This window comes from Aspergillus undulatus (genome assembly GCF_047715775.1).
Source record: "Aspergillus undulatus strain CBS 261.88 unplaced genomic scaffold BDV17scaffold_20, whole genome shotgun sequence".
NCBI classification, from domain to species: Eukaryota; Fungi; Ascomycota; class Eurotiomycetes; order Eurotiales; family Aspergillaceae; genus Aspergillus; species Aspergillus undulatus.
In genome coordinates this window covers 1-24,705 of record NW_027396624.1, presented here as the reverse complement: position 1 = coordinate 24,705, position 24,705 = coordinate 1, and the positions used below count along the sequence as shown (strand labels likewise).

The 24,705-nt window shown below is 51.7% G+C and overlaps 11 protein-coding genes across 11 annotated transcripts; 5 read left to right on the top strand and 6 right to left on the bottom strand.

Moving 5' to 3' along the window:
• Window positions 1–205: 205 nt before the first annotated feature.
• Window positions 206–1,526, bottom strand: pre2 (proteasome core particle subunit beta 5; the record flags this gene model as incomplete). Its single annotated transcript, XM_073761958.1, has 6 exons — window positions 206–541; window positions 607–716; window positions 770–818; window positions 878–1,033; window positions 1,105–1,212; window positions 1,395–1,526. 6 exons carry the CDS (start codon window positions 1,524–1,526, stop codon window positions 206–208), a joined length of 891 nt encoding a protein of 296 aa, XP_073616175.1.
• Window positions 1,527–1,807: 281 nt separating this feature from the next.
• On the bottom strand, window positions 1,808–3,290 carry BDV17DRAFT_73858 (Eisosome component PIL1-domain-containing protein). The gene is made up of 3 exons (XM_073765056.1): window positions 3,198–3,290; window positions 2,621–3,146; window positions 1,808–2,563 (listed from the first exon to the last, which is right to left on the bottom strand). Coding segments are annotated over exons 1-3 (1,206 nt in total). The 5' UTR covers window positions 3,200–3,290; the 3' UTR covers window positions 1,808–1,885.
• Window positions 3,291–3,699: 409 nt separating this feature from the next.
• On the bottom strand, window positions 3,700–4,439 carry BDV17DRAFT_73815 (uncharacterized protein). The gene has a single exon (XM_073765055.1). It carries the CDS (start codon window positions 4,224–4,226, stop codon window positions 3,747–3,749), a length of 480 nt encoding a protein of 159 aa, XP_073616173.1. The 5' UTR covers window positions 4,227–4,439; the 3' UTR covers window positions 3,700–3,746.
• Window positions 4,440–4,620: 181 nt separating this feature from the next.
• Window positions 4,621–6,894, bottom strand: BDV17DRAFT_261629 (uncharacterized protein). Its single transcript, XM_073757663.1, has 2 exons — window positions 6,537–6,894; window positions 4,621–6,469 (listed from the first exon to the last, which is right to left on the bottom strand). The coding sequence occupies exons 1-2, from the start codon at window positions 6,789–6,791 to the stop codon at window positions 4,820–4,822; spliced, it is 1,905 nt and encodes a 634-aa protein (XP_073616172.1). The 5' UTR covers window positions 6,792–6,894; the 3' UTR covers window positions 4,621–4,819.
• A 1,028-nt stretch (window positions 6,895–7,922) lies between these two features.
• Window positions 7,923–12,077, top strand: BDV17DRAFT_281366 (putative MFS transporter; the record flags this gene model as incomplete). The annotated part of the gene is made up of 8 exons (XM_073760013.1): window positions 7,923–8,187; window positions 8,252–8,285; window positions 8,359–8,523; window positions 8,580–9,051; window positions 9,113–9,440; window positions 9,492–9,798; window positions 10,255–10,311; window positions 10,418–12,077. The coding sequence occupies 8 exons, from the start codon at window positions 7,923–7,925 to the stop codon at window positions 12,075–12,077; spliced, it is 3,288 nt and encodes a 1,095-aa protein (XP_073616171.1).
• A 979-nt stretch (window positions 12,078–13,056) lies between these two features.
• BDV17DRAFT_261618 (uncharacterized protein) lies at window positions 13,057–13,564 on the bottom strand. The gene has a single exon (XM_073757662.1). The coding sequence runs from the start codon at window positions 13,516–13,518 to the stop codon at window positions 13,306–13,308; it is 213 nt and encodes a 70-aa protein (XP_073616170.1). The 5' UTR covers window positions 13,519–13,564; the 3' UTR covers window positions 13,057–13,305.
• A 427-nt stretch (window positions 13,565–13,991) lies between these two features.
• Window positions 13,992–14,408, top strand: BDV17DRAFT_261617 (uncharacterized protein). The gene has a single exon (XM_073757661.1). It carries the CDS (start codon window positions 14,074–14,076, stop codon window positions 14,332–14,334), a length of 261 nt encoding a protein of 86 aa, XP_073616169.1. The 5' UTR covers window positions 13,992–14,073; the 3' UTR covers window positions 14,335–14,408.
• Window positions 14,409–15,114: 706 nt separating this feature from the next.
• BDV17DRAFT_290658 (major facilitator superfamily domain-containing protein) lies at window positions 15,115–17,692 on the top strand (the record flags this gene model as incomplete). Its single annotated transcript, XM_073761957.1, has 16 exons — window positions 15,115–15,340; window positions 15,415–15,575; window positions 15,626–15,745; window positions 15,800–15,870; window positions 15,932–16,037; window positions 16,088–16,113; window positions 16,170–16,212; window positions 16,276–16,318; window positions 16,373–16,463; window positions 16,519–16,532; window positions 16,585–16,791; window positions 16,842–17,106; window positions 17,170–17,241; window positions 17,297–17,343; window positions 17,402–17,606; window positions 17,668–17,692. The coding sequence occupies 16 exons, from the start codon at window positions 15,115–15,117 to the stop codon at window positions 17,690–17,692; spliced, it is 1,722 nt and encodes a 573-aa protein (XP_073616168.1).
• Window positions 17,693–18,199: 507 nt separating this feature from the next.
• thiA (thiamine thiazole synthase) lies at window positions 18,200–19,856 on the top strand (the record flags this gene model as incomplete). The annotated part of the gene is made up of 4 exons (XM_073757660.1): window positions 18,200–18,268; window positions 18,323–18,427; window positions 18,644–19,017; window positions 19,079–19,856. Coding segments are annotated over exons 3-4 (992 nt in total), but the record flags the coding sequence as incomplete, so codon positions are not given.
• An 852-nt stretch (window positions 19,857–20,708) lies between these two features.
• BDV17DRAFT_73727 (inositol phosphosphingolipid phospholipase) lies at window positions 20,709–22,335 on the bottom strand. The gene has a single exon (XM_073765054.1). It carries the CDS (start codon window positions 22,154–22,156, stop codon window positions 20,798–20,800), a length of 1,359 nt encoding a protein of 452 aa, XP_073616166.1. The 5' UTR covers window positions 22,157–22,335; the 3' UTR covers window positions 20,709–20,797.
• A 572-nt stretch (window positions 22,336–22,907) lies between these two features.
• On the top strand, window positions 22,908–24,243 carry BDV17DRAFT_261607 (WD40 repeat domain-containing protein). Its single transcript, XM_073757659.1, has 2 exons — window positions 22,908–23,141; window positions 23,198–24,243. Exon 2 carries the CDS (start codon window positions 23,273–23,275, stop codon window positions 24,068–24,070), a length of 798 nt encoding a protein of 265 aa, XP_073616165.1. The 5' UTR covers window positions 22,908–23,141; window positions 23,198–23,272; the 3' UTR covers window positions 24,071–24,243.
• Window positions 24,244–24,705: the final 462 nt, after the last annotated feature.

The window sequence follows — 24,705 nt, the reverse complement described above, 5'->3', positions numbered from 1 at the left end:
AGATATCTTTTTTTTTGTATCTACTAGCTTTCTTCTGGGAGTGTTTATATCATAGTTGAGAATAGCATAAGTTCTTTCTCTTTCTGGCTCTTGATCTTGGTCAAAGATCGATCACACATTCATCGATTCGATAAAATCCATTCAATGCCTAGCAACATAAACTCCAGATGGGAGGACAACACAGCAGCCCATGTAAACCGTCTACTTACAGCTCCGAAGTAACATTCGAAAACTCTCCCTTCTCCAACTTCGTCTTCCAGAATATCGGGTTCATATCGTCGAAGCCATGGTGGACCCATCCTTCCTCCTTAACATGGTAAAGGTTAATGAAACCACCCGAATAAGCGTCACGGTGCATGGCAGCGAGGATACTCCTTCGGCCGAGCTCGAGTGCTTCCTGCTCGGAGAGATCGTATCGGTATTCGGCGTCCAGCACACCGTACGCGAAGGTTTGGCCGGATCCGACACAGAAGAGGTTGCCGGGGAGGCGGGTGCCGTCGGAGTCGATGTAGTATAGGGCTGGGCCTTCTTGCGGGGTTACCTGTTGTATAGAAGGTTAGCTTAAGTTGAAGGCGGTTTTGATGGTGATGTGGATATGGCACGTACTCCTGCCAACATTGTTCCCATGCTCAGACCGTACCCCTTGTAAGCGTACGTGAGGTTAGCCAGGATCTTGGAGGCGGCGGCAACTGTGATGCGGCGTTTGTGGCGGATTTCTGCTCATGTTAAAACCACTGAAGCTGCTCGAATGCGATGCAGATTGACTTACCATGTAGTGTGCACTGTTGACTGAGGTATCTAAGCCAGTATTGACAGTCCTAAAAATAGAATCAGCACAACCCACTTCCTAAGCATCCACCACGGTCATAACACATACCGCCGCACCACCAGCCATAGTCCCCAAAAGACCAGGAACAGGCGCACTGCCAGGTTTATCCTCTGCACGGCTCAACCGGGAAACCGGAATGACCTTCTTCACCGTCTGACTGGCAATCCAATTTCCGGCCGTGGCTCGGGAATCTGTGCAGACGATCTGTTCCAACCCAAAGATGTCAGCGAAGTGCCCTGTTTGTGTTCATACTGGGGCGAGGTTTAGCGACGTACAATTCCACCCTGGAATCGGAAGGCGAGCGTTGTCGTTCCGTGGGCGAGCTTGATGGGGGCGCTGGGATTCGATTGGTCATCGGTGAGGGCACGGAGGAAGGCAGAGCGCTGGAGAGAAGATGCATATGTTAGTCTATGTTCGCAATTTCAGTTTCGGATGATGGTGGCTGGCATCAGTGGTTGGTCGGTCAGGCTCCGCGGTGCGGTGTTGGCTCGCGGAGCTCTGGAGGACCACGATAACCAGCAGAAACTATTCAACCGCAATAACTGGAAGTCGGCGTAAAGCTTACGTTTGCAACAGGGGGAAGGCTGAATTTCAGAGAGAGCGGAGGGAGGCCCTCTGTCAGTTCGTGCTGGTCTTGCCCCGAGTAGAACTCATTCTGGTGCGGCGACTGGGCGTATTGGCGGACTAATGCATCCATGGTGTACGAATGTCTGCGGAGTCAGGTTTTCGGTCGGGGAGGGTATGGGCCAGAGAGTGGGCGAGAAGAAGGAATGGAAGATGGAAAGGTGTTGAAGATGTAGCTCCAAAGCTGAGCTTCTGACGCTGGAGCTTCCAGATGAGCCGCCGCCCGCGTCGTCACATTGGAGCCTGGGTCACGTGTTGGAACCTTGAATCATGTCTACTCAACTAACTCCCTGGTCTCCTCTGTTCACTCAATACTTCACAAATTTCTAATTGAACTGCGCGTTGAAATTAACAAACTATGGACAGTGGATTATTCTCAATACAGTTTAAGGATGCTGCAGCAACGCTTTTCCTCCATCGCATCATTTCTCTTTAAATGGGAACAGCAATTCGCTGCACTTGGGAATCTAGAGGACCTCCCACTTGAACAGGCTCCGGCTCTTTTGTGTCAGCTGCGACATCTGCATCTGAGACTGGCTTGCTGGGATGCTGAGTAAATCCCTGGCCAGGCACCTTCTGTTTCTCACCGCCACTAATCGCGCCATTGCCCTGGTTCACCCGCTCGTCTAAGACTTTAGGCTTCATCATCGGGGCGGAATAGCTATGCACTCTTTCTGGAGAGCCCGCATCGTTAGCCGAAATGTGAGAATATGTGTCCGAAACAGAGGCGGCGTCTGTCCGATCGACCTCTCGCTCCGCTCTCGAAGACTCTGTAGCCAGAGATTCAGTTGCAGGTTTCTCGCGATCATCCCGGGCAGATGATGGCTGTGACGTGCTGGCAGGCACAGCTGCCGGCCCGTGCTCAGCCCTGGTCTCTATAGGTTCCCATTCTCCTTCCCAAGAGTGAAGGTCACGTTCAGCGTCTTCGACGATCTGCTTGGCCTCGTCGCCGTGCGAGTAAGGTTTTGGTTCGTCTCCAGGAATAACTGAGGTGTCGTCAAGACAGTTGAGCAGACGACGAGCATGGCGGGCGAGAAGGGCCTGCTTTTCTCCTCGTTCAATGACGGCAGCAAGATGGATATTGTACGCCTCTTTGAACCGCTGCCTAGTCTGGAAAGTCTCGTATTTAGCAACCCGATTGTAAATATATCAACAGACGTAACCTACCACATTGGTCAGCTGCGCTTCAGCAACAAGATTCTGCGCCTCCGCTCTGACGAGCTCCTGCTCCATGGTCTCAAGCTTATTACTATTAGGCTCTTTCAACTTGAGACGTTGAATATCATCCGAAAGCTTTGCCCGCTGGTCGCGCGTCGGCTGGACAGATCCTTCCGTGTCACGAATATGCTTCAAGACGGTGCGGTATTCCTCCAGATTCCGGGCGTATACGTCCTCCTGCTCGCCCATCTCCGCCAACAGCACGCCCAGCTTGTCCGAGATGTCCGAGATAGTATCGTCGTTAGTCGTGTCGCCCCATTCGGAGACTTGGGCTGCAATCGACATGCGCTGTCTGGCCGCCGACTCGTGTGCGGCAATCGCTGCATTCTCGCTCTTAATCACTCGGTTCATTTTCTTGCTTAGTCCTGGCTGTTGGAGACCGCGGAAGGTGGAAATGCTAAACCGGTGGTGACCATGGCCGTGACCGGCACCGCCATTGGTACTGCTTCGTCTTTTGACGGAAAGTGCTCGGTTCCTGCGCCTTGTTAGCTCTGCATGGCGGTGAGCTTGCTCTCAGTAGACATACATAATTGTGGTTGGGTTGTATCAGAAAAGTTTGTTCTCAGGTCTTGCCGTGTGGGGAACTTGGTGGTGCGACAGACGAGTTGCAGTTGTATATATTGGTAAGGTTCAGACAAGCTTCGGGTGCACCTTCCTTGATGCAGTGTCACTTGAAATAGTTAACTTGTTAGCGCGTCGGTGTGATATATGGAAGACTTTTGCATCTAATGGATCATGAATACCTTCTCGCAACAAATCGCATAAATGTGATCATCCGTATCCATGCCGTCTTATACAAACCTCGTGGTGCGCCTCGTGACGTCACGAGGCAAGATCGAGATCCTGAGGTCATCCTGCGGTGCGGGCAACACACATGATAGGAGGGCTCATGGGTTTGTCAAGATGTTCCTTGGGACGCGGTCGAGATGGCTACTACAAGTTTGCCCGACCTTTCGAACTGTGGAGTGGTTGGTTGGATGATCGACAAGAATATAGTAGATCGTGCCGAAACGCTGTGGAGCGCGAACGCTAACTAATAGCATCCAGTAATACCGTAATCCTTGTCGTAGTTGGCCTATCGACAAGGAATACACTCAACATCCCTATCCTCCCACCCCCATCGCCTTCCACTTCCAGGCTCCCGCTCCACATACTCAATATAACGTGGCGCATCACACTCCCGATCACGACCAAAGAACGTCCTCCTGGAGGCAACAGGCTGGATTGTCTCCCGTCTCGTATGGACGTGTCTCCTTGAGATAGTCGTATACGACGGCCTCGGCGACGGTGGTGGACTGCAGTGTGAAGAGGAGAAGGAATGACGATGACGAGGGTTCCAGATGATCGTTGTGTCCTCAGTTCGGCTGGGATGTCGATGATGATGGTGATGATGATGGTGGTGGTGAGGCTCTGGAAGGAGAAGGGGAGGAGAGTAGCAGCTTCGACGGAATCGCGGTGGGAAGGACATTCTCAGGGGATGTGAGTGGATGTCATATTTTGAGATGCGGACGGAGCGCGTTTCGTAGTCGTCGTCGTTGTTCTGGGAGAAGCACATCTTGGGCTAGATTTGGTTGTATAAAGACGACGTGGATGCGATAGATTATGTGTGAAATGACCTAGGATCTGGGAGATGGCTTAATGTACGACTAGAAGAAAGACTCTAGGCATGTCTTCATATAGCGTAAGTTGTGGTGTTGAGGATCAGTTGACCCGGACAAGCTTCTCTGGCAGATGATCTCGCCCGGTGATGGTAACAACGTCATTTAGGCGATAAACTGTCCTATGTTAGGAATCTGACCTGACTGTGTCATCTATAAATACTGAACCATCTGATTCTTCGTTAACGATGTCTCAGCTGAGGCGTATACCAAGGTTGCCTGGCGCTGGACGCCGTACCGCAGCATGGACAGCTGAAGGTTTCACCTACGACATAACGTTTCGGAAATGTTTTTAAGTATCCAAATATCTGTAGATATGAATCGCAGTGATTAGTATAACGGTAACGATGTCGATGAGATTTTACATCTGCCTGCCGCTAAGGACGGCCACGCCGAAAGATAAAACCAGCGCCGAAGAATGGCCAAAACCAACACCTTTGTACTAAAATATGATCACAACTGGTAAAAAAAAAGCCATCTCGCGCCCGCATCAAGACATATCGTCAGCATCATGGTGGTGAGTGTTTTCATTATCAGACGCATGGAACGCATCTCCAAAGGCGGAGTTTTCCAAGTCAGGGAGATCCAGATCGTCGTTCTGCTCGGTATATGCAGCAAGCGCATCGCCGGCGCTGTCCATGTTGGTGAAGTCGAAGTTGGCGCCGTCGAGACCGTTGTCTGCGCCTGTATTCCCGGGCGTAAGGCCTTGAAGACCGCTACCTGGGGTATCATCCTTCTTATCGTTCACCATGACCCAGTCACCGGTCTCGCCTGATGCGGTGCCTGTCGGTTGAATGTTCCCTAGGTCCATATCAATATCCAGCCCTGCCAACTGATCCTGCTGCGTGACACCAGCTGTTGATTGTTGGCCAGGCGCGCCCGGAGCAGTAGTAGCAAGTGGCTGCCCAGTCGTGCCTTGAGTAGTAAACTGATCGAGCAGGTGACTGTCCGCATGGTCCATATCAATGTCGACCTCTGACGGTTTCTGCTCCGGTTCGATCTTCTCCAGCAGACCACCCTTTTCAATGCACGAGACCTTGGGCTCTGGCACAATCTGTTTCTTCCATGAGTTTTCTACCTCCCGGACAATGTCATCGACCTTGTACTTGGCCTTGTGCTCGATCGGCGCAAGAGGCACATTGTCCTCGTCCGTAGGAATCTCGACGCGGCCTTCCAGCCTCCAAGGCTCGGAGCCGGTATCTGCTGGATCTGAAGCCGCGTCGCGCAAGCGAGTTTCGGCATCTTTGAGGGTGGATGTGCGGTTAAACTTCTCCATCCGCCGGGCATGACGCTTCTTCAACTTTTCAATCTCCGCCGTCATATTTGCGACCTTCTTGGCAACGCGGTCGGCGAACTCTTCGGCCCTTTCAGGCTCAAGTTTGGTGGCCTGCTTTGCTTCGTTGTCCGTTGAATCACCATTAGCAGGCCCGACAGGTGCGTCGAAAAAGCCTGCGGTTAGCGACTCAAGTTCACCTTTCCTTCCCAAGCCCAACGACACTGGAGTAATCTGGCTGATAGCAAATGGTGAAGCCAGCACCTCTTCCATCCATTCATGATGTTGCTGGTATCTCATTTTGCTCACTTCTCGAGGAGTAAGCAGGTCCATGAGATCACCCGCAGACACATCTTCGTCCTCCAGGGCAAAGTCGGTGGTAGCTGCGTTAACTGCCGTCGATGAAGCGCGGTGCCCGCGCGGCGCCTTTGCCTGTACTGGTCCACTAGGAGGCTGCACACCTGGACCGCCCTGTGGATAGAATGGTTGCCGCCCGACCATTGCATTCGGATATGGGCCCTGTTGTTGTTGATAGCCTTGTTGAACCGCCATTTGGGGCGGAAGCCCAATTGCGGGCCAATTATTTCGGTCGTGCAGCATGAAATCCTTGCGCGCCAGTATGCCCTGACTCTGCAAGAATCGTCGCTGGGCTAGCATGCCTTGAATTTGAGGCAAGACGGGAATACGATTCGCCGGAATGTGTTCATTGATAGGCGCGCGGCAGTAGTGTACGATCCAGAGTGAAGGGTCAGGTGGAGGCATGTTCGGGATTTTAGTAGATATGAGTCGGTATCGTCGGCGACAATGCATTGCGACCGACTCGTTCGGAGGGTGATATCCGCTGCGGTGCAACCACATTTCCACAACCTGGAGCGCGAAGGTCAGAATAGGCGATCGTAGCTATACAGGCCAACGAATGGGAAGGAAAACGTACGTAACCTCGAACCTCAAACGTGAAAGCCTGTTCTGCATCGGCCCAAACATAGCCGTCGCTTGCGAAATTGGTCCCCATATGGTTCAAAGATTGCCATGTAAGCATGATAGTGCCGTCTGCTGGGCCATCTAGGAAGGTCCAGTGCATCGGGTGCGTTTCACGCACGACCTTGGGTGCGGAGAGAAGGAACTCGACGACGGTTTCTGTGGGCACCATATGCATCACAGGATAGCGGTTGCGCGAAACCAGATGCATATGGGGCAGCTGATGATTGTAAAAGACACTGGTCAGTACGAAGCTCAAGAGACGCCATGCTGGGGGTTTGATGACAGTACCAATTGCCCGGGGACACGACTGGCAGGGTCATCCATTGTGACCGGAGAGCGCAGAGGCTGAAGACCGATAGGAGAAATATGATCGCAAATCTATGCCCAAAAGTGCCCGCGAGGGGTGCGATGACAATTCGAGATGGAGGGTGGATTCACCCGGCGTAGCTGAGCAGAGGCAGTACTTGCTGGAGTCGACCGAGCGACCGAACGCGACGCGGAATTTTGAGTGAGGCTTCCTTAGCAAGCCACAACGCGTGGCTGGAGAGGCACATGCGCCACAGAAATAGCCGACACCTCATCACTCAGGCATCATATTCCTACCCACAGGCCCGGGGTTCCTCCTCGGCTCCTACCCCAGCCATTTTGCTCTCAGCTCGATCCTCCTCACGCTTTTCATGTTGAGAGTTTGCGACAATGCTCGACCCAAGGCAAGAGCATCTGCCGAGACTCAGCACCCTTGCATTACTAGCCTCTTGATCTTTTCCCTGACATTGAAGCTGGGTGCCTGCCTGTATCATGTGCTCACAGACTCACTGATCCAGTTCTCTTTGGCCTTTGCAACCCCATCTCCGATCGGACTACGCTTTCTCCAAGCTTTGACCCGCCGTGCGCTCATTGGGCGTGCCGGGGCGACCAAGGCCTCCTCCGAAGATCATCGCGCCAGCTGTGTGCCGTCTTTGACATAATTCGTCCTTTCCCTTTCGCGAGTGCTGGAGCAAGCTCCAATGATAATGCTTGGAGTCTTGGGCACACTGAAGAGTCATTGCTAAACTCGCTATGATGCAGCAGCAGCCCCCCCTCCCCGCCTCTGCGGTCATGGCGTCACCCTGGATTGAGGTCGAGCGCTCTGGCCGGTTGGTAAAAGGCCGATGGGGGTTTAAACTGCAGATCCCATGATTGACGCAGTTCCCATTTCCCAACGTCGATTATGTCGCGCGAAGGGAAATAATTCTCCGCTGCAAGCTCTTAAAGATGACCTCGTCCGCTTTTCCAGCTCTTCTTTCCGCCCTGCAGCTCCTCATCCTCACCACTTTTCACCACGTACATCCCCGCCACCATGGGGTTCTTTGGGAGGAAGCATGCGCCTGACAGCAGCGACATAACCGAACCTCGGACTGATGCGCAAATCAATTCCACGACAAATGATCCTGCCTCAAACATACAGAGCTCAGATCTTGAGAAACAACCCATCGATTCTGCCAACGGCTCCCATACTGCGCTACCCCAGGTGCAATCGCCGCGGGTAGATATTGATCCCAAGCTTGAGGCTCGGGTGGTGCGCAAACTGGATTGGCGGGTTCCTACCCTTTTAGGTTTCTTGTGTAAGGTTTCTTTCCATCGTTCTTTTTTGTCCGGTGGTTTCTGACCTTGGCGATTTTATTCTAGATCTTCTCGCGCTCTTGGACCGAAGCAACATCGGGTTGGTCATTTTAGATTCCTTTCATCCGAATTAGACGCTTACTTTCTTTCTTTCTTTCTTTGTTTTTTTTTAGGAATGCGAAAACTGCTGGAATGGAGGACGACTTGAAGCTCCATGGAAACCAATACTCATGGCTTCTGACGATATTTTATATAGCCTACGTAGTGTTCGAGCCTATGGGGTTGATGTGGAAACTCATGCCTCCGCATAGATGGGCTGCCATCACTGCCATGACTTGGTACGTTGCGAGACTTTCAGAATCTTCACTTGAAAGTTTCGCTAATCGTTCGCTAGGGGAATTGCCGCGACATGCCAGGCAGCTGTTCAGAACTGGTCTGGTTTGATGGCTCTACGTTTCATCCTTGGTGCGGCAGAGGCAGCCTTTGGCCCAGGTTCTCCGTTTCTGCTGTCCTTTTTCTATGGCAGGCGAGAACTTGGTTTGCGCTGTGGTCTGTTTGTTTCCGCCGCGCCTCTGGCCAATACATTTGCAGGTGCACTTGCGTACGGAATCACGTCCGGTCACCCGAAGCTGACTAGCTGGAGATTACTGTTCTTGGTTGAAGGAGCTCCATCGCTCGTTGCAGCAGTTCTTGCCTGGTATTTCTTACCGGATCATCCCTCGTCCGCTAGATTCTTGAACGAAGAGGAGAAAGACGTCGCACGAGCTCGGTCGCTCAGGCGCAGCGGCGAGGGCGAACGAGTGCAAGGTGTAAACTCGAGAGAACTCGGCCAGACGTTGCTGGATGTGAAACCATGGATCACCGCGGTATGTTTTGCCATGCTTCTTTCCACATGTGCGAGCTTTACTGACGACGCTCTGTCTGCAGTTCATGTACTTTTCCTGCAATGTTAGCTTTTCCTCGCTTCCAGTGTTCTTGCCGACGATCTTGGAAGCTATGGGGTTCGAGTCGATTAATGCCCAGGGCCTTACGGCTCCGCCATTCTTCCTTTCATTTTTGCTCAGCATCGCGACTTGTTGGTTCTCTGATCGAGTTGGACAGCGAGGCCTGACTATTGTATTCTTCTCTTTGGTAGCAACAGTAGGCTACGCACTGCTTGCAGCTTGCACATCCGTCGCAGTGCGCTATCTCGGTGTGTTTCTAGCAGCTGCTGGGGTATTTCCTTGCATATCAAACATTCTTCCATGGGTTCTGAGTATGTTCTCCTTCATTTCCGTCATAAAACATGCTGAGTCATGATCTTTAGACAACCAAGGCTCCGATAGCCGACGTGGAATGGGCATTGTCATTCTCAACATTGTTGGGCAGTGTGGCCCCTTTTTAGGGACCAATGTCTTCCCCGATAGCGACGGCCCACGCTTTATTCGCGGTCAGAGCATCTGCGCTGCTTTTATGTTCTTCAACGCCATCCTCGCTCTGACGCTGCGTTTCATCCTTACATGGGAGAATAAACGCTTGGGCAAGCAGTACGGACCACAGAACGAGGCTGCAACGCCACAAAAAGGACAAGCTGTCGGACAGGATAACTACGGAGCTGGATTCAGATATGTGCTGTAGATGCGTTGGGTCATTGTTATGGAAATAGACCCAGCTCACAGGGCTAAGCAGTATTTTCGGGCTCATGACTAATGACGAATGTGCTTGTTACGTCTTATGCTGTCATAGCAGATAGTAAGCCAAAGATATTACGTACATAGAGTCATAGACGCACACAAAACTTGGAACCTTATCATATCTTAACCTCTCAAGCTCTAAACAGATCAGATCTAGGTTCCGTGGTAGAGCTTCAACGTCCCGCTCCCGCAGTCCAGACCACCCCACCTTGGCTTCTCCAAGCTTTTCCCACACGACATCCTTCCTTCAACCACTACTATCTAGATTCCGCGGGGCAAACCAAGACACCGAGTAGATCTCTGTTGATCCAATCACGACTGCATATATATGCCACCATTTCGCCGGCAAACCATTACTCAAAAGACCAAGTGACACCCCTCATCAACCACAACCAGGGACATGGCCCAATCCGGCGACAACACCCATCTATATGGGATCGTCGACATGGGGAGGTAAGTCAATTGAAACCATAACCTACCTATAGACAGCTATTCCTAACCTCGGAGTTTCATAAATGCATAACCCTCGAGAAAAAGAGTCCAAACTAACAATACGCAGCAACGGCATCCGCTTCTCCATAACCGACACATCACCCCCAACAACCCGCATAATGCCAACAGTATACCAAGACCGCGCGGGAATAAGCCTCTACGACGCACAGTTCTTGAAGGCCGATGATACGCGACACGCCATCTCAACCGAAACGATCACCCAAGTCCTCGACAGACTCGTTCAATTCAAGGGCGTATGCTCGGACTTCAACGTCCCAGAACAAAACATCTCCGTCCTCGCCACGGAAGCAACGAGGACAGCGCCGAACAGTCTGGAATTCAGAGATGCAATCAAGGAGAGAACGGGGTGGGAAGTTACCCTTCTCTCAAAGGAAGATGAGGGGAGGATTGGCGCGCTGGGGATAGCGAGCAGTTCGCGTGCTGTGTCGGGGCTGGCGATGGATTTGGGCGGCGGGAGTACGCAACTTACGTGGGTTGTTGCGGAGGATGGGGAGGTTAGGACTGCACCGAGGGGGTCGTTTAGTTTTCCTTATGGGGCTGCGGCGTTGAGTGCCAGGCTCGAGCAGGCGAGGAACTCTGGGAATGGGAAAAAAGCTGAACGGGAGTTGAGAGAGGAGATGAGGCGCAATTTCCAGGATGCATATTCGAAGCTTGAGATCCCGCCCGAGCTTACTGAGAACAGTCGGGGGAAGGGAGGCCGGTTCCATCTCTACCTCTGCGGCGGAGGATTCAGAGGATGGGGGTACGTCCTCATGAAGAAAGCATCTATAAGCCCCTACCCAATCCCCATCATAAACGGGTTTCGCGCGAAACGGGAAGATTTTCATAATATCTCCTCTGTACTGCGCGAGGTCTCCGAGTCCGAGAATATCTTCGGCGTATCGAAGCGTCGCGCGGCGCAGGTTCCAGCTGTCGCAGCACTAATCGATGTCCTCATGGACGCACTGCCGAACATCACACACATCCAGTTCTGCCAGGGTGGTGTGCGCGAGGGGTTTCTCTTTGATAAGTTACCCAGGGAAGCCCGGGCCCAGGATCCGTTGCTCGCTGCGACATTGCAGTATGCGCTTCCGTCTGCGAATGAGATTAAGCATCTCCTTCTATCTGCACTTCCAGCGCCAAACAGTGCTTCACCCGTCGAAGGCTCAACCGTGCCCCCACCTCTATCAGACCACTTCATCGCCGCCCTCTCAAACATCCTCTTCGCGCATTCCCGGATCCCCCGCGAATCACGCACCGCCGCCGCACTACACAGTCCAACGACAGGCCTCCTAGCAGGCACAAACACAGTCAGTCATACTGAGCGCGCAATGATGGCTCTTATCCTCGTTGAAAGATGGGCGGGTGACCTTGCGCCAACGGAAGAAGCGCACCAGCGGAATTTGGCGCGCTTGCTTTCTGCAGAGGAGGCGTGGTGGTGTCTTTATCTTGGGCGGGTGGCGGGGTTGATTGGAAGGGTTTATCCTGCTGGACAGGTGTCGGAGCAGTGGAGGATTCGGATGGGGGTCGAATGGGATTGTGTTGTTAAAAAGAAGGGAAGAAGGGATTTGTTGAGGTTGAAGGTTGAGTGGAACAGGAAGGCGAGCGTGGGTTCAGGGATCACGGGGGAGTGGTTGGAAGATCGGGTGGAGGGGATTAAGAGAGTGGGTAAGAAGAAGAATTGGCCGAGGGGGGCTGGGGTTAAGTTGGATGTAGTGGTCTGCTAGAATTCTTGACAGCAAGTATAGACATATAGTACAAGGGGCGCAAGAAGTACCTCAATCAGGTCTCCGTATGCTTGCGAATCCACCCATCCTTCAGCAACTCCCTTGCAGAACTCCGTTTCTCAGGCTCCCACTACAGCGTCTTCCGCATGAAGCACAAGAAGCGTTCTTTATCCTCCGGATCGCCGTCAAGGGTTGTTTCCCTCTTCTGAAGCGGAGTCAGTTCCTTTAATAAAGCCGCGGCTCGAAATTCCCCCGTGTCAGTGAAGAATTCCTTCGTTCGTCGTCCGCGAGCGAGAAGAGTAGCTGGAGGAGGACCAAGGAGGTTGATAATGTCAGCGAGATGCGCGCGGCTCCTGTATTTCTGGAATTCGGGCTCGTGGCCGATGAATAGGGAGTCGCCTTCAAAGATGTCCCAGATCTGGATGAGGTAAGCTTATAGAGAAGTAGTAGGTGGTGATGCTGGATGTTATCGAGTAGGCGCGGATAATAATGGCTTACCATGCATCCAACATTCTAAATATCAATACTGTACGACCACGGAACTTCCAGTATCACTTCTGGTGCGCGGTAATGGTTAGGCTGAACATCTTCTGTGTGTTCTATATCACCTGGAACAGCCGATCCAAAATCACATAGCACAGGAGCGTCCACTTTCCCAGAAATATACTGGGGTTCTTGAGATAGATAGATGGATCTCCCGGCTATTTTTCCTTGGTGAGGGAATTCTAGAGTTCATCTTCTTCTAGAAGAGCAAATGGTGACTTGTCAGAGTATTGAAATATGATGTTAGGAGCTGAGATGTCTATAGAGATGCAAGTAAGCAACAACACCAACGTTTGGAGAGAGAGGAACGCAGGTTGAGTTGTACACATACCGGTGTGTACGATATGGCATTTTGTATGCAGTAATCCAGCGCTAAAAACAGCTGGCGAAGAGTAACTGTAATGTAAGACCATCGAGCTATGTGCCCATAAACGCAGAGTTCACAAACATCTTCAGCGTCACACATGCGCGTCGGCTGTTATGGTGATCTGGCGTATAAGCATGTACATAGAGAACAATTTAGCTAATAATTCGTGAGGCACATACTCCATATCCCGCGCCAGCCAAGCAGCCGAGGTTACTCCAAACCCTAACTTGCTTATAATTTGATATCAGGCTTTGATGACTTCGCCAACTCGAGTAGGATAGTATCGAGACGCAACATAGTCTGGGACGATCTCTTCCTCTATCTTCTGGGTTGGGATGACGAGGCCGTAGTTTGGATTTGAGAAGTCAAGGGGTTTCCATGCTCGCCTGAAGGGGAAACCGGGGTAAGAAGCGCAAAAGAGATGGAAGCATTATGAGGATTGAGAGTGAGATAAAGGATTTTATAGAATGGTGCTGATGTCGACATTGGAGCCAGATTGAACAGGAACGTCAAAGACAAGAAGCCTTTCATTAGAAAAGAACACCAATTACACACATAAAAGACAGCAGTTGAAGCGGAGTTGTTAATGGATGGATGGATGAAAGGGACAGATTGATGCAGGGGCCCGCGAGATCTGGGTGCGAGCCTCGCGAAACCTAATGAGGTCTAGTTCAATCGAAGGATCTGCTTTGTTTTGATGACCGACGAACCTCCTATAGAAACTTGAAATATCTGCTTTTGAGCCTTTATACCTGTCAGACGCCGTAGGTACAGCTTTGGGAACGGAATGGATTGTTCGTTAATAGCTAAGAGTTATGGGTTGTATCTATATATTTACCAGTTCCTGTTCTGTCCTACTATGTGCAGCTTCAAGGTCTACCACAAAGTTTGTCTCAGAAAGACTGCTCCGTACCTTCTTTTATGGGCGAGGAGGTCGAGGGTCGTCCCTTGAACCTTCCCCCAGTTGTAGCACCCATATTCCGTGGTAGTGCTGATGTGGAAGGCGCGACTCCGGGTCGGACCGGGGAGGAAGGTGCGGCTGGCTGGCCGTTCCTTCCTGCTCGAGAAGAACGTGGCCAACGACTGATGAGAGCAGATCAAAGAGCTGCCCGGAACTTACTCAAAACTTTGAGGCATCCATCCAGAAAGTATGCCTCATCGACACCTGGACGCTTCACAGAGTTACTGTGCGTACTCTTATATGCTCTTTCCTCAAGCGACAGGGGCCCTGCTTTGGAAGGTAATGTGTATGACATAATCAGCTTCGAAGTTAAAAGGTTTAGATTGCTATTGCTGGTGTATCAACACGCAACCACATGCGTCAAAGTCGTGCTTCATGCTTACTAGTTGTTGCAGACTTAGTCCACCCTGCCGATAGATGCTATCAGGGATTTTATACAGTTTTCCCGCGTGGCAGAATCTTGTTTTAAGTGGCGAAACACACCTATATCTGCAACTTCCGCTCGAGTTGTAGTATGCATCTCCTGGAACATTCAAGTCTTGGGAGTATATCAGTGTTCAGATCCCGCATGAGCAATCACAACTATGCGTCTTGCAATCACTACTCGGCGGACTGGTGGGCCCTTCGATCTCGAGGTCTCTTCTTCACCTGTCTTAAGCTTGTCAAAACCGGCCAATCTGCGGGGTCCTCCCAGCACGCCATTTCTTGGACACGACGGATCCCCTGGGGAGAGCTGTCTACGGAAACATTGCAAGATGCCCCTGGTCGGCCCATTTGGACGCAGAGTTTTTGAGCTCGAGAGATCTCGACCGACTGAGATATCACTTATGGTTGCAATTCCTCGCATGAAGCGCCAGAAGTTGATATCATCTCAGTTTAGCAACTGCCCTGTCCTTTGAGACGACGCCAAGAGTTAGCTTGATAACGCCTTTTTTCTCCAGCCCGTCGCCATGAGGCAAAACAGACTTTACAGTAGCCGGCAGTCCAGGCTCATGGGATGGATATCCGAGGAACAGCCGTGCCTCTATAAGTAGCAGTTCCGTCGTCCAGTTTGCGTAGTTCCTGTATTCGCGCGTCTCAGCTTTGCGGTTAACGGCCTGTGCTTCCCAAGGACAAGGGTACATTCTCTTTGAGCCGTATCTCGCTTGCTGGCCCATCCAAGCACCATGTCTGCTAAGCAACCGACCGTGTCCACCTCTCCCACGGAGTACTCGACGCCTTCCGAGCATGACAGCGTGAGGTCCAATGACAAGGGGGCAGCACCTCTGGCCCCAGGGCAGGATTTGGCAACCCAACAGACGCAGCGCGTGGAATCATATCTTGGTAATGCAATCCTGCAATTTCTGCGAATCCGCAAGGGAAAGAGAGAAGAGTACGACCTTGACGCGGTGCGTATGATTATAAGCATCAGATCATATTGACTTGGCATTTGCCAGCAAAGCCGCTAATATGCCTTTATTATGTAGATTGCCACCCAGCCCAGTATTTGGGACTCGGAGAACATCGAGGAGTACAAGAGCTGTACATCCACACCAAATGGGAGAATTGGAGCGCCTTTGGTCCCAGCTTCCGATGGACATGGCGCGAGGAGAGGGCCACACGGCGCAAAGTTGACTGGAAGATCATGGTAAGTACTGAGCAATTGGTTTTCCGAATTCGTGATGTACCTAACCTGAGTTGACACTTTATACCTGGGTCTGTGTTATGTTTGCTGCACTCAGCATTGACCGAAACAACATCTCCAATGCCGTCTCGGATAACATGCTCGATGATCTGGGTCTTTCGCAACAGGACTATGTGAGTTGAGCCACACAAGCTTCGCCCATCAATACATCTACTAACATACAGCAGAAAACTGGTCAAACAATTGCCCGAGTTGGGTTCCTTATTGCCGAACTCCCATCCCAGATCATCTCCAAGCGGTGCGTCTTCCAATCTTTAGCAAAGCTCCCAATATTATATCTGACTGATCGGCTTCCATAGGCTTGGCCCCGATCTATGGATTCCTATCCAACTTTGCATCTTCAGTATCACCTCCGCCATGCAATTTTTCCTCAAAGGACGAGCTTCTTGCTACTCGCTACCTGATGTAAATCGGCTCGTTGCCCGTAAGATGACTGTCGCTGACTGACCTATTAGTGCGACATTCAGGGTGGTTTCATCCCGTAAGCATGCTATCTTGACTACAGATCTTTTCGTGAAATTGCCTAACTAGATTCAGTGACACTATCCTCTACCTCAGCTACTTCTATACTGGCACATCGGTAAGCTATTATGCTGTAACCACTTGTAGTTACCTGCGTTGCTTGCGTTACTGACCTTCCCAGCTTCCTATGCGACTGGCTTGGTACTGGATGTCTTCGCAATTAGGTAGGCCATCTATCAAGCCTGGAAATATGCGAGATGTCTTGCTGACTTCTTTAGTTGGTATTGGTGTGGGATTTGCTGCTGTCGGCCTTCTATCCATGAGCGGTATCCTGGGGTACGCTGGCTGGCGATGGTTGTTCCTCATTGAGTAGGTTATTGCTGCTCCTGGGCTCCTGTATCAACATAACTAACGAACATTTCAGGGGTACTTTTACTTGTAAGCAAGATTGTTCAAGGCTGTTGATGGTACACGTACTAATCTCAGACAGTTCTAATTGGTGTTGCGTCGTTCTTTCTCATGCCTCAGTGCCCGGCGAAAACTAAGAGTCGGTGGAATCCAAAGGGTTACTTCACTGAGAAGGAAGAGAAAATCATCGTCAACTCCGTGATCCGCGACGACCCCCAAAAGGGCGGAATGTACAACCGTCAAGGCCTCTCTGTCCGCCAGATCTGGGAGGGACGAAAGACTACGATATGTGGCCGCTCTATGCCCTCGGTCTCCTCTTCGGTCTCCCCAAATACCCAGTTGACCAATACCTCACTATATCATTCCGCCAACTCGGCTTCAACGTCATCCAGACCAACCTGCTTAAGACCCCCAACATCGTCGGTTCCAGTATCACCATGCTGCTCATTACGGCTTTTAGTGAGCTAATCAACAACCGGAGTTTTGTGGCGATGGCAGAGGACTTTTGGCTGCTTCCTTGCTTTGCGGCGCTGCTTGCGTTGCCGGATCCGATTGGCCCGTGGGTGTACTTTGCTATCGCTACGGTGTTGTTATCGTTTCCTTAGTAGGTTATAACTTTTAGGAAAGCATATCATCGATAGACTACGAGCTGACAGATACGCTATAGCACCCACCCCATCCAAGTCGCATGGACGAGTCGAAACGCAGGATCCGTGCAGAACAGAACTGTCTCCGCTGCGTGAGTGAGCCCTGAACTTGAGAAGATGATCTCAGCCTAACAGTTCCAATTTCAGTCTATACAACATGTGCGTTCAAGTCAGTGGAATGATTGGTGCGAATAGTGAGTCTTCCTTCCAACGGGACTATACCTAATCACCCACCAACCGATGCTCGGCCAGTCTACCAATCAAGCGACTCACCCCGATACTTCAAGGCCAACAAGGGTCTGCTCGTGATTTGCGTGTGGATGTGTGTGATTCAGTACCCGGTGACGTATTTCTACTACCGATGGCGCAACAATGCAAAGGCGAAGAAGTGGGACGTTATGAGCCCCGAGGAGCAGCATCACTATAGACAGACTACCACTGACCAGGAAAATAAGCGGTAAGTTACTTGCTGCTTACCATAACCTCTTCCCTAGACCAATTCTGATTGAACTCAACAGCCTCGATTTCCGCTTCGCTACTTGATGTGACTCATCTGGATGAACCCGGTTGTGGAGGACAGACAGCCCGATTTCGGCTGATTTGACGATAACTATACACAACTTGCTGAAGTTCAAGGTCTCGAGCTGATGTTTTCAATGTGAACGAACAATATATCAAGCACATAATCGTGCGAGGCAGACATTTGTACATAGTTCACAGCAGAAGAATACTGCACATAGCGTCATGAACGACTGCTCTCCCTGATCAGTAGATACAATCGTAGTCATAAAGATGAGCTGCATATAGACTTCGAGCAAAGACCGGCCCCAGGGTCTAGACTTGAGCCCGTCACTGAACTCTTCCCTAAAGAGTGGTGCGGTCAAGGAACGTGTGGACCGAGCCCTCGAAGCGAGGCCATTGTGCATGCCTGAGCGCTGAGGCACATTGACGGAGGAGGACCGAGTCCACCAGATCATCGACGTCAACGCACGTCTGTAGTCCGGTCAGGTGAATGCCACTACTTAATGCCCCTCCTACCCCGCCCGTCCTCTTCTCTCCATCATCTTCTCTTACCCTCGAGTCATCAGTCAATTTCTATTGATTCATCCACCTGAACAAGTCTTCCTCTCTCACATGGGACTGGCAACTATGGATTGGCTAACAATTGTACAGGAGCAATTTACGTACAATGTAAACACACACCTCATTGACCCTCTGGGTCATCATGGAAGTCATGGAATGCCTTTGGCTGGGCTCAATTCACATCAAGACATCAAGGTATCTCAGGTAACGTCTGGGCGTGGGCCGGTGTTCGTTCCTATCCTTGGCAGACCCCTCTTTTCTACTGTGTTGGTTCAATGCAAGTAGAGAAGAGAACTGCCCAGGCTCTGGGTTCGTTCTGAGATTATACGGTCGAACTTGATCTGGATAATACCAGCGAAAGGATCATGCTTTCCCTTCATCCCGATTGATGGAACGGCTAACAATTTATAGTCAATTCACTTGAATCAACATCAACAACAACATCAACATGTCTCCCCCAGCTGCCATCTTCGAGCCTACTGTTGCCCCCACCGGCATCAAGGGCAAGGTTGTGGTCCCTGAGACTACCACTGCCGATGGGGCCTCGCAGACCAAGCTGCTTGACCACTTTGGCGGCAAGTGGGAGGACTTCAAGTTCGCTCCTATCCGTGAGAGCCAGGTCTCCCGGGCTATGACCCGCCGCTACTTCCAGGACTTGGACCGGTACGCTGAGAGCGATGTTGTCATCGTCGGTGCTGGTTCGTGCGGTCTGAGCACTGCGTACGTCCTGGCCAAGGCTCGTCCGGACTTGAAGATTGCTATCATTGAGGCTTCTGTCTCTCCAGGTTAGTCACGCTCGTTCATACCCTGCTACTCATCTCGCAACTCCATACTGACTTAGCCTAGGTGGTGGTGCCTGGCTGGGAGGCCAGCTTTTCTCCGCAATGGTCATGCGCCGCCCCGCGGAGCTCTTCCTCAACGAACTGGGCGTGCCCTACGAAGAGGACCCCGACATGCCCAACTACGTCGTCGTCAAGCACGCCTCCCTCTTCACCTCGACCCTCCTCTCGAAGGTCCTCCAATTCCCCAACGTCAAGCTCTTCAACGCCACCTGCGTCGAGGATCTCGTGACCCGCCCCGGCCCCGCCGGTAACCCAGAGAAAGTCCAAATCGCAGGCGTCGTCACCAACTGGACGCTCGTCACCCTCCATCACGACGATCACTCCTGCATGGACCCCAACACCATCAACGCGCCCGTGATCATCAGCACCACCGGCCATGACGGACCCTTCGGTGCTTTCTCGGCGAAGCGGCTCGTGTCCATGACGACCATAGAGAAGCTCTGTGGTATGCGCGGTCTCGACATGAACTCCGCCGAGGACGCGATCGTGAAGAATACCCGTGAGGTCGCTAAAGGTCTTATCATTGGCGGTATGGAGCTGTCCGAGGTTGACGGTGCCAACCGTATGGGCCCGACATTTGGTGCTATGGTGCTCAGTGGTGTCAAGGCTGCTGAGGAGGCTTTGCGCGTCTTTGATGACCGTAAGCGCGAGTGCGCTGAATAGATAAGGACTTGGTCTTCTGATTTTCTCTGACAGTCCCCGTCGCTCTTTTACTGCCGGGACACTTGTCATTCAGCTTGTGCGGTTGCAACAATAAAATTGAATGAACTGATGATTTTGCCTTGATGGCCTTTTCCGATATCTGGTAGATCGCAAGATGTATTTCGGACATCGTACTCGTAACCCATAAGCCACTCTCGGAACAAGTAAGAGCAGAAACCAAATATCGAATCCGACCCGTCTGCCTATCCTGCAGTACTGCCACACCGTTCACTTCAACCCACCTTCTCTCTCCCCATCCCATCCCACCTCTCATCATTATCTACCTCCCATCGTTATCAAAAGACCTACACCTGCCTCGCCCACGCTTCGTTTGGAACCGGAATTGGACCTGGGCTTAGGTTGCAGTTGGTTCGGCTAGGATATACTCCGGCTTCAAGATGTTGATATCCTCATCCGAAACCAAAACAGTAGTGATAGATCCGAGTCGAAGCCCGAGACTCGTCCTCGCTGAGGGTCCGCAGGATATTCAACGCGTATGCTTCGTTCGACATCTAGACTTTACGGTGCTTGTGGGATTATGTAGCTGGTTGGTAGTGTGGTTAGAGAGGACGGCCAGGGAGGATTCTGGGTTCTGGTTTTTTATGCGGAAGGAGTCCTTGCGGAAGTACCTAGGTGTTTTTCTGAAGTAGGACAGTACTACGAGGGACCTCAGCCAGAGGAGACTATCTTTTCAATGGTCATGGCCGACTAGTATGTAGGAGTGCCCAAGGCGTGGATGGAAAGTTGTTTCCAGGCAAACAGAATCATCATCTCGGTTACAATACAGAATATGTCCTTTTCAACGTCTCATTTGCTACGGTGGTTGTTGAGGATATGCCGCATGCATACGATAAAATGTTTGGTGAATGCCTGGGTCTAGTATGTCCTTCAAGTCAAGAACTATGGTCAATCGTTACAACAAGGCCAGGTTGGAGTGTGCTAGGTAGTTGTTATACATTAGTCAGTCTTGAAAGGTAACTTTATCTGGAAATAATTAATATACACAGCCATCATCTACTGCCTACTGAGACCCAGCCTCAACCAATCTCTTCGTATTCCCTATTTCCCACTCAAACTCCTTCAAAGCTCTCAGCTCGCTGGAGACAAACAAACCCCCAATCAAACCGTCCAAGATCCCAGCGCCGAAACTAAGCGTGCTCACGAGGGTCAAGATAAAGGGGATATACGGCCGGTCGCCGTTCCACCAAACACCCACTAGACAGCCGATGGTGACCAGCACTGAGGCAACGAAGTGGGTTAGGCGCCAGCGGCGCTGGGAGCGTTCCCGGCGGACGTAGGCGTGGATCATGTCGAGGATCTGGTCATATGTTTCTGCGGGAAGGGTGAGACGGTTTGATTGCTGGAGATCATTGTCTCTTTCTTTAATCGGAGACGAGGCAGAGTCGCGCGTGATGATGGCTTCCACCGCGAAGTGGTCACTAAGCGAACAGCGCAGGGTAGGATGGCGGTCTGTCATTGTGATGTTGACATCCTTGACGGACCAGCCTACCTCGTCGCCGACGAAGATATAGTCGAGCCGCTTCCCGCGGGGGTCGGGACTGTCTTTGAAAGCTTCCACCGGGATGTCGTGGCCCTTGTCCAGACGCTTCTGGTCCTTCTTCGACCACCGCCACGTGTTGTACGGTCCATCGCAGGTCGCTCCGTTATGATGTAGATTGAACTCCGCAGAAGGTACCGGTTTCCCGCGCGCCTTTTCAACGGCGTCCTTTGCCGCCCCTATCGACGAGTCGGGGTATATGACCTGCCATGCATCGACGACGGGGCTATGCGTGCGGATGAGCCTATGCGCAAACGACGAAGGGAGCATATTGAAATCGCCCAGTCCAATAGCCAGGTGTCCTCGCTCCGCAGCACCGCGCATCAGCTTGGCGATCTCCCACGCCTGCGCAGTGCGATGCGCAAGATAGCTATCGTTCGGTTCTTGTTCGTACGGCGCGTGGAGGTGAGTACAAAAGACTTCGGCGACATCATGAATTTTCTTTCCAAACCGGATCCGGGCACAGGCTACGCCCTTCCCGACGAACCAGTCGCCGCGGAAGAAGGCCGTTGGGCGGCCGTTGAGCGGGTAGCCGTGCATTGAGGTCTGCTCAATAGGCCATCGTGAGAAGATGGCGAGGCCGGCACCCCAGATTCCGCCAAAGTAGAATTTGGCATAGGGGAGGATGTGTGAGATCTGGGTGCGAATTGACTCGTAGTCTTGTTGTGTCCAACACTCTTGCAGGCCGATGATGTCGGGTGGGGGATTGGAGATAGCCAGCTGGCGGCCTATCTCGGAGAGGCGCTCATTGCGATATGTGGCGAGGTATTTCAGGCCCCAGCAGTTGAGGGTTAGGATACGGATCGAGTCTGGGTCTGCCATCTTCGTACCGAGAACATTCTTCAGGAATTGAAAAGGTGGGAACAGAAATGAAGCTATTGAAGCTATCTAAACAAGTGATGTAAGAACTTGTTCTCACCGCCTTCTGTCTTTGAGTCCATTCGCGGAATCTTTCCAGTAGTCACTCAAGGAAGGAAACACCAGGAACTGCAAAGGGCCTCTGTTTGTTCCAGTATAAATCTCCAATGGAAATGCCATCATGAATCGTGAACGGTCTTCCAAGCGCCGCCGTCTTACCCCATCCCCACCCCCAATCTCGTCGCCCGTCGAGACCTCCTCCGACGAGCTGGCCGCTGGCTCCGACCACGACAACGAGCGCCGGCGCGTGAGTCTCACAGCCTACCCGCCTAAACGGCCGTACCCTCGTTCCCGCAGTTTCAGCAGCTCCGAAAGCCCCGATGAATTGGCTATGGATGCGGACGTGTACTGGCGCTCCCGCAATCGCGGTCGCGAATCATCGTGGGGACGGTCAGACGATGAGAATGAAGGCGACGAAGAGAACGACGATGAGCACGACAACATGAATGATAACGATAACGATACAGAGGCTAATGGCGATTTGGTTGAAATGGACACGGGCGACAATCATGCTGAGTTAGGGGGATATTCAGATCGCTCGCCGACGCCTGTACCGCCGCCGCCGCCGCCGAAGCCGGACGAGGTGAACTATCGTCTAAAGTTCCTGTTAAGGGGGCATTTACGGGGCGTATCGGCTGTGAGATTTTCGCCGGACGCGTCTATGGTTGCTAGTGGAGGTTTGTATTCCATATCTGGGGCTGCGTTTGGATGACTGACGTTTGTAGGGGCGGACGGCGCAGTTAAGGTCTGGGATGCGTCAACGGGGAAGTTGATCCACACTTTTGAAGGACATCTCGCGGGTATATCGACGATTTCGTGGAGTCCAGATGGAGCGACCATTGCCTCGGGCTCAGACGACAAGACTATCAGGTTGTGGAACGTCCTCACAGTATGTCTTCCTTCAATCATTGATGTACTCTAAAAGGGAACTAAGTAACGTCGCAGGGCAAAGCACACCCAACCCCTTTCATCGGCCACCACAACTATGTCTACTCGATCGCCTTCTCCCCGAAAGGCAACATGCTCGTCAGCGGTTCCTACGACGAAGCCGTCTTCCTCTGGGACGTGCGCTCCGCTCGCGTGATGAAGTCCCTCCCCGCCCACTCCGACCCCGTCAGCGGTGTCGACGTCGTCTGGGACGGCACGCTGATCGCCTCCTGCGCAACCGACGGCCTCGTTCGAATCTGGGACACTGCTACAGGGCAATGCCTCCGCACAATCGTCCACGAAGACAACCCGCCTGTCTCGGCGGTGAAGTTCTCCCCAAACGGCAAATACGTGCTCGCGTGGACGCTGGATGACTGCGTACGGCTATGGGACTACGTCGAGGGTCGGTGTCTGAAAACTTACCAGGGACATACAAATCGGAAGTATAGTCTGTCTGGGGGGTTCGGGGTCTATGGACAGGTGACGCCAAGGTCACCTGGGTATGCCTTTGCGGTCAGTGGGAGTGAGGACGGAGCCGTGCTTTGCTGGGATGTGGTTAGTAAGAAGGTCTTGCAGAGACTGGAGGGGCATTCGGGCGTTGTTCTGGGCGTGGACACCTGCGCGACGAGTCGAGGGCGGTATATCGTGAGTTGTGGATTAGATATGACTGTCAGAGTTTGGGAGGAGGTTGGCCCTGACTCAGAGACTGGACCTGAACCAGAACCAGAACAGGGACAGGATACCGATTCACATGAAAGTCCAGACCGGGTCCAAGACCACGACCAAGTCCAAGACCCGGATAAAGGCCAGACAAATAATGGTATCGAGGACAAGGACACGGAAATGGGCGAAGCAGCCGAGCTCGACCTCGCCGCGAAAGATCCTCCATGACATGACCAACCCCCGGCCTCGCCCCTCTTATATCTTAGCATCCATAGGACAACAATAATAATCAACAATAACGAGTAAGGAGCACAAGATGTCAAAATTTAACTCCGAGGCTGCAGTAGCAGCAGCACTGACCACTGTAGAGACCGCTACCGCCGCGGTGGATATGCTGTCACAGATTTCGGACGCTTTCCATGGGTTGAAACATAATCTAGCCAATCCGCATACACTTCTCATCGAACCATCAATTACAATTGATTGACAGGACACTTTCCTTCCACGATTCGTCTTTCCCAAGGTTCGACTGGCCGTTTTTCAGGTACATTTGATTATTTCTTACCGTCGATGTTGTCTACACTATGATCTATAGAGTACTCCAGCACAACTTTTACGATTCGAAAATAAGACAAGATAGGAAGATACGCAGACTAGGAAATGAAGATTGAAAAATGGAACGAATCCACATTTTGCGATTTTTATTCGTAATTCATTTCATATGCACTTTTGTTTTGTCCATCGCTCTGAGTCAAAAAACTCTCTCGTTTGTAAAACACCAAGCCACCAATGATCGTCCCCAAGTTCAAAAAAAAAAAAAAAAAAAAAAAAAAAAAAAAAAAAAAAAAAAAAAAAAAAAAAAA